General features: G+C 39.2%; 1 protein-coding gene across 4 annotated transcripts in view; it reads left to right on the top strand.

The window, feature by feature from the left end:
* UVRAG (UV radiation resistance associated) overlaps window positions 1–16360 on the top strand; it is a 298599-nt gene that overhangs the window by 212745 nt on the left and 69494 nt on the right. For all 4 annotated transcript variants that reach the window (XM_032359467.1, XM_032359470.1, XM_032359468.1 and 1 more), the window contains one exon: window positions 12895–12973. In XM_032359467.1, coding sequence (XP_032215358.1) covers window positions 12895–12973 — 79 coding nt within the window. The remainder of the gene's footprint in view (window positions 1–12894; window positions 12974–16360) is intronic.

Raw genomic sequence — 16360 nt, 5'->3', positions numbered from 1 at the left:
TAAACCCAAAATGTTGTCGTATAAAAGCTAGATTTGGTGGTTTTCAAGATGCCAGCTTACCCAGGCAGTTGATGAATTTGGAAATTATTTGCTTCATGAACATCTGACGTTTGAGATGAAGAAGGAAGTCCCATGAATTTTTACAGAAATCTTGAGTAAATGAAGTTTACAAAATAACACAGACTCACAAAATGGGTTTATTACTAGATGGGGACAGTGGTGTAGAATTGAAAGCGCAGGATTAGGAATCAAACAGGCATGCGTCGGAATTGTGGCTCTACCATCCATCTATTCATTCACTCTTCCGTCCATCCCACAAGTAAATATATTCCAGATGCTGTACTCTAGAAACTGGGGTACAGTATTAAGACTTAGCCTCACGTTTTTCATTCTTAGATTCAAAGGAATGAGTAATCAATTACAATATAATGTAAAGGGTACTGTGTTAGGGTACACAGTTCTGTGAGGACAGAACTAATCCAGACTCCAGGCAGGGGTGAGGTGGAGTAGAGTGGGATTGGTGGCTATTGAGTATTAAAAAGGACTGTGTGATGGTGGGCACCTCCGTAGTGCCTATAGGACAGTCCTGTTGTATTGCTAATGTAGAACAGAGTCCCAACATCAGCGTCTGCATTGCTGTAGTGTCACTGTGCTTATTGGCTGTCTTACTCTAGTGCTGTAAGGCACTGCTTCCTACTAATCCACGGTAAACACCTTCTGTAACTTGAAATTTCCTCCCCCCGCCCACAAATTTTTCTTTTGAGCAGAGTTTGGAACACTTTCTAAAAATGGGAGTTGACTGTCTAGGTATATTATATTAAGGTTAAGAAAGAAAGATGAAAATATTTCTGTCTTAAAATCTTTATTTATTTTTTTTAATTTACAGGGCTGTATATCATCAGATACTTGTTCTTTAGTATTTTTTAAATTTAGTCTTTATTCATTTGTTGCAGATATTTGTTGAATACCTACGGTGGGTAAGGCTCTGAACTTAATACTTACGTTCTCGAGGAATTTATAGTGTAATAGAGAAAATAGGACTTCTGTGTAAACAACTAAAATATGGGATAGGAAGTACCAGGTGCATAAGAATACTGTGTGATTTCAGGAGGCAGCAAAGTGAGTAAACTATGGTATCTTCCATTGTGGCACGTAGAGATAGATGTAGGAGAGATGAGGCCAGGAAATAAAGCATAGTAGTAATAATAATTGAATGCCTACTGTATCCTAGTAACTGTGTTGGCTCTTAGATTTTTTTTGTAATTCAGTTCTTATAGCAGTCCTGAAAGACTGGTATTATTAAACCCATTGTAGAGATTTGGAAACAGGTTAGAGCATGCCTAAGTTAACACTACAAGTAAATAGCAAAGCTGGAATCTGAGCCTATGCCTGACTTCAAAGCCAGACTTTTAGAACTCTGACTTTCATAACTTAAAAGCCTTATATCCCCCTTCTATTTTTCTCATCCTCCTTCCCCCACTTCTAAATAGGTATTATAATTAAATGCATTATTTTGTTGTACAACATTGAGTCCCTATTATCTTCCTAGCACTGATAAAGAAGCAGTTTACAGAGACTGTTCCATTAGGTGCACTGATATGTTTAAACAAACCTATATTATATGCACCCTTCGGGAAGTTGTCTTTAGAAATTTTAAATGGTGAATGGTCTTTTTTCCGAATTCCTGTTCCAGATGGAAAAATCTTCTGGCATTACCAAGTATGGTAGGTTTATGCACCTTGCATGTTTAATTGTAGGATTTTGTGGGGGTCTTTTAACGTTTGCAGATTTTGTGGGAAACAGGTGCTATTAAACCCAGGCAAATAGAAGATGGCTGTTAATTTTGTGGAATGTGATTTTGATTTTCTTGGCAGAATTTTTATTTTACAAAACTGACTATTAAAAAAGACATGGTTTCCATCCTTTAATTTTGTCCTGTTCACTGAAATTTGCCTGTAGACTATTTTTCAACAGTTAGCAAAAGGGTGTGGAAAAACTGGAAGGTTTCTGCAAGGAAATTGATATTGAGTTCTTTAACAATTTCCACAACCCTGCAGCTTACCAAGTTAAAAAATGGGGATTATTTTTAACCTTCTTACTGAAATTATTTGGAATTCTATTTCCCTGAAATTCCATTCTCTTTTTAGTACAGCTCTGAAGAACTATATTTAATATTGCCAAGGAAAATAATCTGATGTAAATCTTTTCATTACATGATTTCTCCTTTAAAAACTTGTGATGGCATCTTATTACCTGTCGTATCGAGTGTAATCTCATTTATTGGCCTGTAAGATCTTCTGTTCTACAATCTCTCTCCCTTTTCTTCCCATAGAGGAAGATGAGGAAGAAAAAAAATCACTCTTCTTACTCTCCTGTGAGGACTTTTGTCACCCTCTGCCCATGGTATTTCTACATTGTTAGTTATTGTTTGCTGCTTCTCCTCTAATCTCTTATCACTGTCCTTACTTCCTCCCTAGATCTTTCCTCTTTGCTTTCTAAAACCCTTCTTCAGTGATTATAATATAGACAAACTTTCAATCCTTTTACTGTATTATTATGTAAACAACTAAGATATACCACTGAATATACAACTGCTTGATGTAAGTAAAATAAGTGGCTCTCTCCTAAAATTATCACTTACCCTAGAGCTGTCTTAATGGGAGACTGTTTCTTGTCTCACACCTCCCATATATCTGGGTCTAGAGCAAGTAATATCTGCTGTGTTTCCTGGTGTCAATTTAAAATCATTTCTCAGGGGCATGTACCTAGTGTTTTTGACACCTGGAGTGGATCACCTTTTAAGATTTATTTATTTGAGAGAGAGAAAGAGAAAGAGAGTGTGGGCCAGGGGGAGGGGAAAAGTAATAAGGGGAGAGAGAGAGAAGCGAGAAAGAGAGAGAAGCAGACTCCTCACTGAGCGAGGAGCCTAATGTGGGGCTGGATCTCACAACCATGAGATCATGACCTGAGCCAAAATCAACAGTCAGATGCTCAACAGACTGAGCCACCCAGGTGCCCTTGGAGTAGGTCATTTTTAATACTGTTTTCTCTATATGATAAAATTGTGTCCACTAATGATCATGAAATGAAACAAATAATGGCAAAAAAAGAAAGGCAGAAAATTTTCTTTCATTGAGAAAATGTGTATATGTTTACTCTTTTATTGAACACAGTTTCAGTGTGTCCATCTTCAAGGAACAATTTTAAAGGCTTGTATGTCACCATACCTTGTTTAAGGCCAACTGCAGTAGTTTTGTATCTGAATAATCTTATCTAAAACTCTATACCAGAAAAAAAGTCAGACAAGAAATTACACACTACCATCATTGTTTACTTTGAATCTGCTGTTACACACTACCATCATTGTTTACTTTGAATATGTAGCATGGAACAGTTTGGAGACACAAACGTGCCCAGAGCATTCCAGACCATTCTAAACCATTCAAATTTCAAAACCAACACTAGAGATGGAAGTATATAGCCTCGTTCAGCTGACTGTGTAACTGGGAGCTCTCTGAACTAACATCCATATAGATAGAATTTTTATGGGGGGGGTAATGAAAAAAATAAAACCCTGATTTGAAATATATATATATATATATATATATATATATATATATATATATATATAGAAATTAAACAATCACTGCAATTTCTAGTTGTTTAGAAATTAGACCCACAAAATATTTTTTCCTGGGAGAAATATTTTATAATTGACATTGTTTATATTTGTTGGGTTTTGATGTATGGTAGGATCATTTAAAAACTCACTAATGTACCCCCTTAGAGACTTGAGCCGTCATCCTGCCCCTAGTAGGCCACTGTCATTATTCTTCTATCGTAGTAGCTTCTTCCTCATAGCTTCTCTTTTGTCAATATCCTCAACGCCCCATCCCATCATTCTTACCTCCAGTCCACTTAGCTCCTGGAACAACAGTAACAGCTGGGAAGACTGCTGGTGCTGTATATTTAGACTCCCCCATCTCCGCTCGATCAATACGTCCTAGATAACTAGTTCTCCTGCTGTGTGACTATATCAGAACTTCTCTCCTTTTTTCCCATCCCTGATTTTCCCTTTCATGCTTGATAAATTGCCTCATTTCTGATTTTACAGAGAAGACAGAAACTGTCCAATGAGAATACCTCAACTTCCTAACGAAACGTTTCAAAATATTTTATCATAAAATTTTTAAAATAAGATAGAAAAGAAAAAATGATAAATTGATATTTGAACATACATTCTTTTAAAAATCGTGTCTTGTCATCTCCATCATCCTCAAAATGCCCTCTACGTCCTTGTCTCTGATCCAGACTCAAGCCCTTCAGCTGGATCCTCTGAAAGTGCATCTGTATAATCAACAAACCCTCCTATATCTTCAGGTTCTTATCAGAGTTCAGCCTAACTGAGCCTGAATTTTCTCTGAGGACCCTTCTTTTCCTATAGCCTTCTCATTGGTAGTTACTCATTTTTTAAAAATGCTGGGCATTCAGATTTAGGAGGTGAGGTTAGGGTGTTCTTGCTCCTCATTGCTTTTTCTAGATTCTCACTCCTCTGTTGGTAAAGCAAACCTACAAGAACCATTCTCTTTTGAGAATATATTCTTCAACTATACAACCTTTCCCCTACCAATCTCCCAGTTATAATGGCCTTACACTCATATTCTGGCAACTCAGAAACAGAGAAAGCAGAGAACTTGGGAAAGAGAAATACTCTTTCTCTTTATTCAAGGTCTTGCTATTATGGGTGAAATTAACACCCAAATGGATGATCCAGCACTCTGGCCTTCATTTTCTTGATCTTTGTTACCAATGACCTCTTGCATTTCATTGTTTTCACTTAATCTCATGGTTCATGTCATCATTTCAGTTCATATCCAAAATCTTGATTCTTGCTCTCTGAATACTTTCTCTCCTTCTGCTCGTTCCTTCAGCCATTTGTTCATTGCTCCTCTTGGTGGCCTTTAGACCCTGGCCCCTTTTTTCCAGTTTAGATGTTATGGCCCATTATTTTAGTAACACCTTCATCTTGTCCCTTGTAGTTTTTTTGTCATCTTTACAGCCCTGCTGTCCATTTTCTCTGTACTTGCTGCATCCAAGGAGATGTCTAGAGAAAGTCACACAATATACATTATAAACTCGTGATTAATAACCACTTCTGGGCTCCCAGTAGTGCTCTGCAGTTCTGTTACATTGTTCAAGATGTTCTGCTATTTGATCAAGCTCCTGTTTGGTTCAGCAGAACAAACATTAAGAGTTATCCATGATCCCGCCCTCTCCATCACTCTTCACTTCCAACCAGATAGGAATCTTTATGATTTTATTTCCTAAAACCCTTCTAAATTAGTCTTATTTTTACCATTTCTAATATCACTACCTTAGTCCAGGCAACCATGATCTCTGCCCTAGTCGTGTATAACAAGCTGGTCTCACCTCCAAACCATTTTCCACTGTAATCAGCCATAATTTCTTCAAAATGCAAATCTGTCATCATCAGGAAAGTTCAAAGAGAAAGTGTTCATTTAAAAAGGAAGGTATCAAGTAGAATTCTGAGCAAGTTACACCTTTATTTAAAGTCTTTCCATGGTTTCTTGATTCTCTTAGGAAAAGAATCAGACCATAATTTAGGCATATCTAGAGGGTAGGGGGCCCTGCAAATTTTCCCTCCTATCCAGCTTCAGCTTTATCTCTGAGCACAACTCGCCTCAGTCCAATATACTGGCCCTCCTTCCAATCCTTGGAGCACCATGCTCCTTCCTGACACAGGGCCTTTACATATGCTTCTTCCTCTAATTGGAACATTCCTTCCCTTAGCTTTTACCCATCTTTGAGATCTCAGCTGGAGTGTCACTTTTTTTCACAAGTCTTCCCTGACTCTTAGTTTTTGTCTGCTTCTTTTCTGGAATAGTGCTCTTTCCTTCTGAGTACTTAATTTATAAATTATATATTTTTTAGTGATTATATGAGCAATGCCCGTGTACTCCACTGGATTCCAGGCTTCATTGTCTGTGTGTACGCACCCTCCTGTCTCTGCCACCAGCACTATAGCTGGCACAGTGTGAGTTCAGTGGAAATTTGTCAGATGGATAAACTGTGTTTATCCAGGCTTTTTTCATTTTCTTTATCCTTCCTATAATGGGATAGTTGTCCCACCTGCCACCTAAGGCAGATCTTTCTCCTGTATCCTCACCTGTAGGATGGAGAGCCTGTCCATCTCATCTTCTCAGGAAGTTTTGCTGTGCTTCACCCTGTCCTCCTGTTACTGAGCTCACTGTTCTCTGTGCCAAATTCTCCTCCGCTCCATTTTCCCACTTCATCACTCCTGAATTCATACCAGCCTTCCGTCATCCCCCACTACTTCATTTAAACTTGTGTTTACCATATTACCAAAGCTCCCTACCAATGAACTCTTACAATTACATCCATTATACATGTTTTCATGTCCATTTTGCCTAATCTGTCAGCTGCATTTAACTATTGATAATATAGTCTTTCTTAAATCAACACTCTCTCTGAGCTTTTTTGATGAGACACTTGGTTTTCCTTAAATCTTTCTGACTAGTCCTTTTCTGGCTGCTCTTCATTTTCACCATCCCTTGTTGATATTCTCAAGGCTCTGAAATAGCTGTCTTCTCTATGATTTCTGTAGGCCATCTTGTTCATATCTATGGCTATAGTACCTATCTCAATTATTGTTTCAAATACTTTATTTATTTATTGACAGGAGAGAGAGCACAAGTAGGCAGAGTGGTAGGCAGAGGGAAATGGAGAAGCAGGCTCCCCACCGAGCAGAGAGCCTGATGCGGGGCTTGATCCCAGGACCCCAGGATCATGACCCAAGCTGAGGGCAGACGTTTATCCCACTGAGCCACCCAGGCACCCCCCCATCTCAGTTTTTATAATTCCTTAACATTTTTACCCTAAATTTCTCTTCTAACCTTATATATAATAAAATTGTGTCTAACACATATATTTTATATCTATTATACACCTAAATAACATATATACTTGTTCCTCCTCCAGTGTTCCCAGTCTCATTTCACAGATAACACCATCTACCTACTTACTCAATCAAAACACAAAATGGTCAACTTTGACTCCTCCCTCTTCACCACCTTTACAACCAATCTGTCCCAAAGTCCTTTCAGTTCCACCAGTCAATTATAGCGCAAATCCATTCACATCTTTTCCTCTCCACTACTGGAATCCTAATCAAAACTGTCACCATTCTGGCTTAGATCACTGTAGCAACCTTTAACCCAGGTCTGCAGTAGTCAGGGTGCTCTTTACAAAATATAACCCCAATCCTGTCACTCCCACACTTAAAAAAGTCTTTGGTTATTCTCCCATTGTCCTTAAGGGTATAGTCTTGGTATCTTATGGTTTACAGGACCTCGCCCTGTCTGGCCCCTGCTGTCCTCTGCAGCCAAATCTTCTAGCCCTGAGCCCGCACTCTGTTCCTCACGCCAGCCCCTGTCTGTTTCAATGCCACCTGTACTTGTGTCAACATTGAGAGGAAATTCTGTCAGTTGCTTAGGCCAACCACTTTGGAGTTCTCCTTGACTTCCCTGGCTCCCATTCCTCATGTAAGATTAGCCAACCAATCTTGTTGGTTCTGTCTTCAAAATAGGAGAATTCAGCCACTTCTGACCACTTCCACAGCTGCTGTCCTGGTTTAAACCACCCTCTTCCCTTGCTTTGATTTTTGCAGTGGCCTCTCCATGTTTCCTTTCTTCTCCCCTGCAGTTTGTCCTCACAACCCCACAGAATTTCCCCTCGTTTGGAGTAAAAGCTAAAGTCCTTATTGTGACTGGGCATGACCCAGACCCTTTACCTTACTGACTTTATTTCCTTTCCCTTTCCTTTGTTCTACTGCAGCCCTTTCCCATCCTGTAAGTGTGCCTGTGGTCTGCCTCGTGGTCACCGCATTAGCATCAACTTGCAGTGACACACACTTAAGGCTTTGGTGATACTATACAACTCAGTAGAAAAATGATCGCCTGGGGCTCCTGGGGCGCCTGGATGGCTCAGTGGGTTAAGCCCCTGCCTTTGGCACAGGCCCTGATCTCAGGGTCCTGGGATCGAGCCCCCACATCGGGCTCTTTGCTCAGTGGGGAGCCTGCTTCCCCCTCTCTCTGCCTGCCTCTCTGCCTACTTGTGATCTCTCTGTGTGTCAAATAAATAAATAAAATCTTTTAAAACAAAATGTGAGTTTCTTTTCTTTAGTCATGACCAAGTGAAACAGTCTCTTTTCCTCTGCCAGGTGGAAGGAAAGGGAGGAAGTGCGCAAAGGCAGAGAGTGATGAGCTCGTGTGTCTTGAGACTGAAGAAACCACTTGAGCATAATAAGCTGCACATACATCAGGCAGACAGGTCTGGTCCCTTAGGCCTGGAAAGCTGGGCACAGGAGTGGAAATTGAAGACAGTAAGTGATTAGGAAGCAGAGCTGAGAAGCAACATGAGTTTAAAAAAAAAAAAAACTTAAGAGGATAAAGAATAATTCTGGTTTCTAATGAGTAGCCAGGAATGCAGCTAAAACGTCCTGAAATGCACACAACAGCAAAGAATTTTCTAGAGTGGCAGTGGAATGGAGAGATAGTAATGTTTCAAGGAAAAATGACTTGTTGACTTGGTGAATCATTGCAAATACAAAAGGCAAAGAAGGTGGCTAAAGATTGAATGTTATTTTAAGCCTGAGTAACTGATAAAAGTGGTGGTAGGAAACTAATCTGAAGAGGAGAAAGTATGTTAGTTTGAAGTAAAGTCATGACCTCAAAATCTATTGAGTATATATATTGTCACGTTTTCTACAGATGCACTGAGCAGAATTGATCTTAATATACACAATAAAAAATTTCAATTAACTATACCATGTCCTTATCCCCAGTTGAACCATTAAAGAACAGACCTTGATGTGGGTTCCTGAAGGTGAAGGCAAGAAACCGTCACCAGTCTGGAATCCTTTGTAAAATTGTCTAGGTTGGGGAGAGGGTAGTGCTTTTAATAACTGTTATTTTTTTAAAGGAAGAATGATTCATAGTCACTTCCTTTTACAGTTTTTTTCCAAATTCAGTGAAATTTATTCTTCGTGTACCTACACATGCACACACGTAGAAAGTAATTCATACATATCTATATGTGAATTCATATACATAAGAATCTCTTCTTTGCTCATTCCATTTACTGGCATCTCAGTAGATCTACTTTGCAGCCTTAGCTGTTGACTATCATTATGACTCTTTGGATTACAGTCTTGAAATATTTTCTTGGTTCCTGAAGGAAAGATGAAGTTATATTCAGTATATTTAGTTTTGCTTATTTAATATTACAGAATCCTGGAGATGGAGGAGGTATACTTCATCTAGTCTACTGAGTCATTCAGTGTTTGGTACTCCCACCCCCCTCACCTGTGTGTCAGTTTCTAGGGCTGCTGTAACAAAATATCACAGACTTGGTGGCTTCAAACAGCAGAAAGTTGTTCTCTCATAGTTCTAGAGGCCTGAGGTCCTAAACTAAAGTATCAGCAGGGTCACACTCCCTCCAGAGGCTCTTGGGGAGAATCTTTCCTTGCCTTTTCCAGCCTCTAGTGGTCCCAGGTAAGGCTATGCAACTAATTTCTGCCTCCATCTTCACATGATGTTCACCTCTGCGTCTGTTCCTCTGTGTGGCCCTGATACAGACATGTATTGGCTATAGGGCCTGCCCAGATAACTAAAGACGATCTCATCTTGGGATCCTTAACTTAATGGCAGCCCTTTTTCCAAATAAGGTCACATTCACAGAATTTGGGTATGGACATACCTCTTGGGGGCCACCATTCAGCCTATTAGGCCCCTGAATATATGTCCATTATTTGTTGTCCAGCTTCTGATTGGCTGCCTTTACCCAGGATCTTTTGGATTTTGACTGACTCTGGGTGAAATCAATTTTCCTGTAACTTTTACCATTAACTTCGGTTCTCCCTGTTTGAAACCATAAGAACAAAAACAATTCTTTTTCTCTCTGGAAGTCCTTCGTTTGTTTTCTCTGCAACTTCTGTGCTCCAGAGTGAACATCTCTTATTCTTTCAACCATTTCTCTTAGAACCAGAGCTCCCATTCTTCTAGTGATCCTGGTTGTGCTGCTTCTCTTAAGCACTTAGAGGCGATAAAGAATACTGAATTTATAATTGAAGACCTACTACTCCAGTCATGTCTCTCCCACTGAGTAGGTGATCAAGGCAAATCATTTTTTTTAACAAAAACCCTGGACCATCTGCTTCACTGCATGTTTTTTATAGTCAAATGAGATTATTATAAAACCCATATGAAATATAACCTTTAAGAATTTCCCAATTGGGGGCACCTGGGTGGCTCAGTGGGTTAAGCCTCTGCCTTCAGCTCAAGTCTTGATCTCAGGGTCCTGGGATTGAGCCCCGCATTGGGCTCTCTACTCCACAGGGAGCCTGCTTCCTGCCTCTCTCTGCCTGCCTCTCTGCCTACTTGTGCTCTCTCTCTCTCTCAATCTCTGTCAAATAAGTAAATAAAATCTTTAAAAAAAAAATTTGAAAGCAATGTAAGATAGGAACTCTGTCCTAATGATCGGTCTGTCTTAAAATTGTCCTATTTGAACCTTTGGCTTTAATCACTCTTCAGATTTGTTTTAATGTTACGTACACACCTTATGACATTTTCTATAAAGAAGTCCTGATGAAGTAATAAAGTCCATGTTGTGAGATCCATTTTTCAGGAATGTAGAGACGTGGCTTATTAGCATGTGCTTATTTCAATGTACTCTTCTAACATTTGAAACTGTTTCTGTATTGGTAACTTGAAGGTGTAGATATATGTGGGATTGGAAAGCTGTGCAGATAGTCTACATGTGATGTTTACAGAATAACAACTACATAATACAGAACTTTGGGACTCTAATAGATTCCTTCCAGAGGGCCCCTGTGTTACTACGTCTTTGCAATTAGGTAGTTTCTTTGCAAGATACCTCATACAAATTTGGATGATTCCCAAACACCCTGGGAAAGCCTAGTGCTGCACTTTGCTTATCCTAAGTTTGCTGTTATTTTTATGTATCTCAATTTAGGGACACACCACATGGCCTGCTTTATTTTTTTGCTGTTTCAATTAAATACAAAGCTGTATCTTCTTGATGGATGTATGAAACATTTGGTGTTCCCTTAGTAGAGAATAAAGAAGTTCATGAACTTACTCATTCCGCAATGCCTGTAATTTTATAGCACAGTGAATTTACCTTTCGGAAACCATATGTAATCAACAGCTTTCAAGAATTTAATATGGGGCCCCTGGGTGGCTCAGTGGATTAAGCCTCTGCCTTTGGCTCGGGTCATGATCTCAGGGTTGTGGGATCGAGCCCCACGTCAGGCTCCCTGCTCAGCCAGAAGCCTGTTTCCCCCTCTCTGCCTGCCTACCTGTGATCTCTCTCTCTCTCTCTCTGGCAAATAAATAAATAAATCTTTTTTAAAAAAAGAATTTAATATAAAGGGTTTTTTTTTAAGATTTTATTTATTTATTAGACAGAGATCACAAGTAGGCAGAGAGAGAGGAGGAAACAGTGTCCCTGCTGAGCAGAGAACCCAATGCGGAGCTTGACCCCAGCACCCTGGGATCCTGACTAAGATGAAGGCAGAGGCTCTAACCCACTGAGCTACCCAGGTGCCCCAATATAAAGGTTTTCAATTATTTCCTTTATTTTTCCTGGAAAACAATATCCATCAGACTTTATGGAATGTATCTTTTCCTCGGGCAGTTGAAATTAAGAATGTCCACTAATTTTCACCTTCCATTCATTTCAATAGGATTATTTTATTTTTGAGAATAATCATATTTTGCAGAACTAAAGAAGGTGAAGTTTTCTTCTTGATCCTATCTAAATTGTGACTGATCTGTGTTTGTGTGTTTATTTCAGAGAATAGAAATGTATGCTTGGTCTTGAGAATTGGGAAGATATGAGTAGAATATAACATTTTCTTCATTTGCAGGGATAAGGAAAAGGTAATAGTGAGAGAAACTTATTTTCTGAAATAACTCATCAGGTTGATAAGGATCCACAAATCTCATGCCTTTGTTAATTCAGTGAGTCAGGCTAAAATGGAAAGTCTGATGAGAGCTCTGTGGCATGACATTGACTTGGAGAAATAACATCCAAATAGCACGCCTGTGGGTGTGAGTGAATTCTGGATGAATTTTCACTCATATTAGTACTGTTGATTTGACTGGCCACCTTGAAAGAAACAGAAATCTTATATGTTGCTTTCAAGTCTGATTTTTTCCCCCCTTAATCTTCTTTTCTATTTAATAGAACTTGAGCTGTCAGGCCCAAATTATTAGAGGAAAAGCTTTTAGGATCTTAAGTTTAAAGTGGTAAGTTTATGATACATAAATATGAAGCATAGTGGTCTCAACTTCTTGGGGTTAGTTGGGTCATTTTTTTATGTATTAGTCCATTGTGGCATGATCTATTCAATTTTTTGGAAAGTTATTTATTTGAAGGAGAAAGAGAGCACATGTGTGGGAGGGGTGGGGCAGAGAGAAAGGGAGAGAAAGACCCCAGCAGACTCCACGCTAAGCTTGGAACCCGTTGCAGGGCTCAGTCTCATGACCCTGAGATTATGACCTGAGCTGAAACCGAGACTCACACATTCAACCAACTGAACCAACCAGGCATCCCTCAGGTTTTTTTTAAACAAAGGAACCATTGATCTGATTGGACTAATTATGAAGATATTAAGCTAATGGGTTGCAGGGACTATAACCAGCTGGTAGTCCAAGTCTTTACATATTTATGCTGTATTCAGGGAACTTCTATCTTTGTCAACAACTTGGAGGTTATTTTACTCAAGCTTTGGAAAACTTCTGATCCTACTGGATTTTTTTTTTTTTTAAGGTTTCCATTATATCCAAAAGGAGGGGAGAAGTTACAATTTGATTATGGTGTCTATCTTCTGAACAAAAATATAGCACAGGTAAGTAACCTCTCTTCACTCCTTTTCTACTTCCCACATACAACCTACTTCTTGGATTGCTGACCATCTTTCTTTATAAATAAGTACCACTACAGTTGACTGTTTTATTTAACCAGTTACGGTGATAATGCGAAGTTCTTTTTTGGCCACAGCTTAATTTTACGCCATTATAAGTACTCCTGAGAAGCAGTGGGTGCACATTGAAATCCTTCTAAACTCAGAAGCCCTTTACTAAGTTGTTACTTGCTAGTAGACTGTACTTGAATATGTCCACTTATAACTTTTTTCCTATATGCTTCTCACAAAGCTTTCTTCTCTTAGATCACTTTGTTCTCTTAAACCACTTTTAGGGACTCATTTTGCATTGGGTGTTGTTTATGGAGTAAAAGTTTAGTGCCTCTGGCAAGTCCTTAATGGTCTCCTCACCTTGTTTTGCAAGAACCAAAAAGAAAAGACCAACCACGTGGTCCTTCCAACCCGTCTGAGGTTTTTGCAGCTCTCTCGACATTAAGCCAGTTAGTATCTCATTTAAATAAAGTCTTCCCATTTGCTGTAGAAAGACTAACAGGTGCTCGGGTTTTCATTTTTTAAAAAGAGCCATGCAGAATTTCTGTAGCATACTTGACTGTGTTTCCAGAGGTAGACGTTTCGTATATTTTCTAGTTGTAAAGGAATATCAGCTTCACTGCATTGTTTTTATTTGGACATAGTTGGAATAGCACATGGATAAGCGTCCAGGATTTGACTGTTATTTAAAGACATTATCAGCTGTATCTTCAGACCTTCTCTTTTAGTAGAAGCAAGAAGGTTTATGATTTTTGTTTGTTTGTTTTTAAAAGACTGCCTTTTATCTGTATGCATATAAAGACTCACTGAAAATTTCCCTTATTCTTTCCTGATGGATCTAAAATTATTCCTCCATATGGTATCATCTTTGCCTGGCTATCCCTCATCAAATATCAGTTTAATGTTTAATTTGATTTTATTTAGATTCTTATCTTTTCCGATATTGGATCAAATTTCTAGTCTGCAGTCTTCAGTTAATCATTTCCTTTGTAAGTACGTACTCCTCGCCCTCGCAGTCATACTGCTTGCTTATTACTGCCATTCCAGCCTGTGTTCTTTACTTCAGGCAGTCTACCGAGCCCACAGGCTCTGACCTGTGACTCATCTTTCCATTCTTGTGCCATTCTTCCCACACCTGATGCTTTCCCTCTCTCCACTTTTGGCAGAGAATCACCTTAGTCTAAGAAATAGGACTTTAGGGGCACCTGGCTCACTTGTTTGGTGGAGCATGCTACCCTTGATCCTGGGGTCATGAGTTCAAGCCACATGTAGGGCATAGAGCCTGCTTGGGGGAGGGGGGAAGGAAGGAAAGAAAGAAATAGGACTTGTATTTCAAGGCTGTCTTATGCTACTGATTATAGTTTTTTTTTTTTTTCCTGATTATAGTTTTTATACTATGGAAAAGGCAGAAGTGGCCTAAGAGTACATGAAGGGAGAAGAGGGCTACGTAAATTAGAGAGTACCTCCAGGTGAGGTCAGCCAGTGTGGAAAAGGGCACATGAGTCCAGAGTCTGGGGGGCAGGATGTCAGGAAGGTTGGTGGAACTAATTTCTGATCTGAATGCAGAGGTTTGTCTCTCCTTGCTCTATTTTCTGTTTCTTGCCCTAAATACTTAGGGTGAGGTCCAAAGTCTGTTGGAAGATTCTGAAACCTACTCCTGATTAAGGCTAGAGCTGAATGTCTGGATTTCCTGGTAAATTTCAGCTGCGCGCACATGTGCGTGTGGACACACACACACACACACACAGAGCTCACACACATCACATAGGAATGCCAGAGAATGCTGAAAGAGGCGCTATGAATAGTTCAGCTTGCTTTGAAAACAAAAAAACAAGACAAAGATGGAGGCTGTGTGCAGTGGAAAATATGGACAAGTCCACACTGCACCTCAGACTCAGCTCGGGTACCTGTTTAGTCCTCACTCTGGAGCACTTCCCAAGAAGCCTTTGACTATTCTTAACTGAACCAAGGTCACAAGCATGCTGAACTAGTTTTATTCATCTGTTTAAACTATAGATGGTTTCTAGTTTTATTTGAATCTGCAGCTTAATAATTTTTTTGGAAGATTTGAGAGACTATGCTTGTCACTTGTGTGTGGGTTAAAGATTGATAAGTTAACTCCTTTAAATCCAGAGAGTGCAAGTATCTTGCCCTCTGTATTTTTCGTCACTGTGTGGCAGTTTTAAAAGGAGAGGACAATCAGCTTTTTATAAACAAATTGTCTTGGGTTTCAGAGTGCAATTAGGAGGCCCCTTCTGACAATTTAGAAAGAAACTATTACCGAATTTGTGACCTTAAGCCTTTTTTTGCTTCAACTGTATATGGTCCATCTTCTAATATTTCTTGCGAGGATGTCCATTATCACCACTGCTATTCAACATAGTACTAGAAGTCCTAGCCTCAGCAATCAGACAACAAAAGGAAATTAAAGGCATCCAAATCGGCAAAGAAGAAGTCAAATTATCACTCTTCACAGATGATATGATATTATATGTGGAAAACCCAAAAGACTCCACTCCAAAACTGCTAGAACTTGTACAGGAATTCAGTAAAGTGTCAGGATATAAAATCAATGCACAGAAATCAGTTGCATTTCTCTACACTAATATTTCTTGCGAAATATTTCATTTTGTCTTTGGCCTTGATACCATCACTTTGTTACATTTCAATTTATAACAAATCAAAAAAGCTTTAATCAGTATGAGCCCTAATCATACATTGTATCAGGAAAAAATTTCCAACTTTTCGAAGATTTAGTTTTCTATACCTTACATATATTTCTGTACCTTACATATTAATACATGTTGTCAAAGGAGAGCTTTTTCTTCTCAGCCAGTCTCATTTATACCCCACCTCTAGAGATGTGAACAAATCGTACTATTAAAATGGCCCCACCTCAGTAATTTATAGGCCAGGTTAGTGGAGGTGGATGAAAGCATTGGCATGTGTTAAAGTGCCAGAGAAAAAGGAGTGAAGTCATTTAATACTGCATCCATAACTTGGTTGAGGATTTGAATAGTCAATAGGACCTTTCATCACAACCAGAAGTAGTAGTAAAATCACTTTTTTGGTAGAGGAAATGACAGAATTTAGTAATATTTGTTACTTCAGTATTTGGGACCAGTCCAGCCCGTTTTGAAAGCACAAGCTTAGAAAGACAGGCCTTCAAGTAGAAATCCCCAAGTGTTGTTTGAAGAGCTGAGAGGGGTGGTAAGGCCTCCTTGCCCTCTTCCTGTCATTGCGGTCTAAAGGTATGTGTCTGTGTGCTCTACTGGGTATTGAAAGTGAATAAAGCGAAGTGCCTTGTTTTTAGTACCATTT

This window comes from Mustela erminea, chromosome 9 (genome assembly GCF_009829155.1).
Source record: "Mustela erminea isolate mMusErm1 chromosome 9, mMusErm1.Pri, whole genome shotgun sequence".
Taxonomy (NCBI): domain Eukaryota; kingdom Metazoa; phylum Chordata; class Mammalia; order Carnivora; family Mustelidae; genus Mustela; species Mustela erminea.
This window is presented reverse-complemented; position numbering and strand designations above follow the sequence as displayed.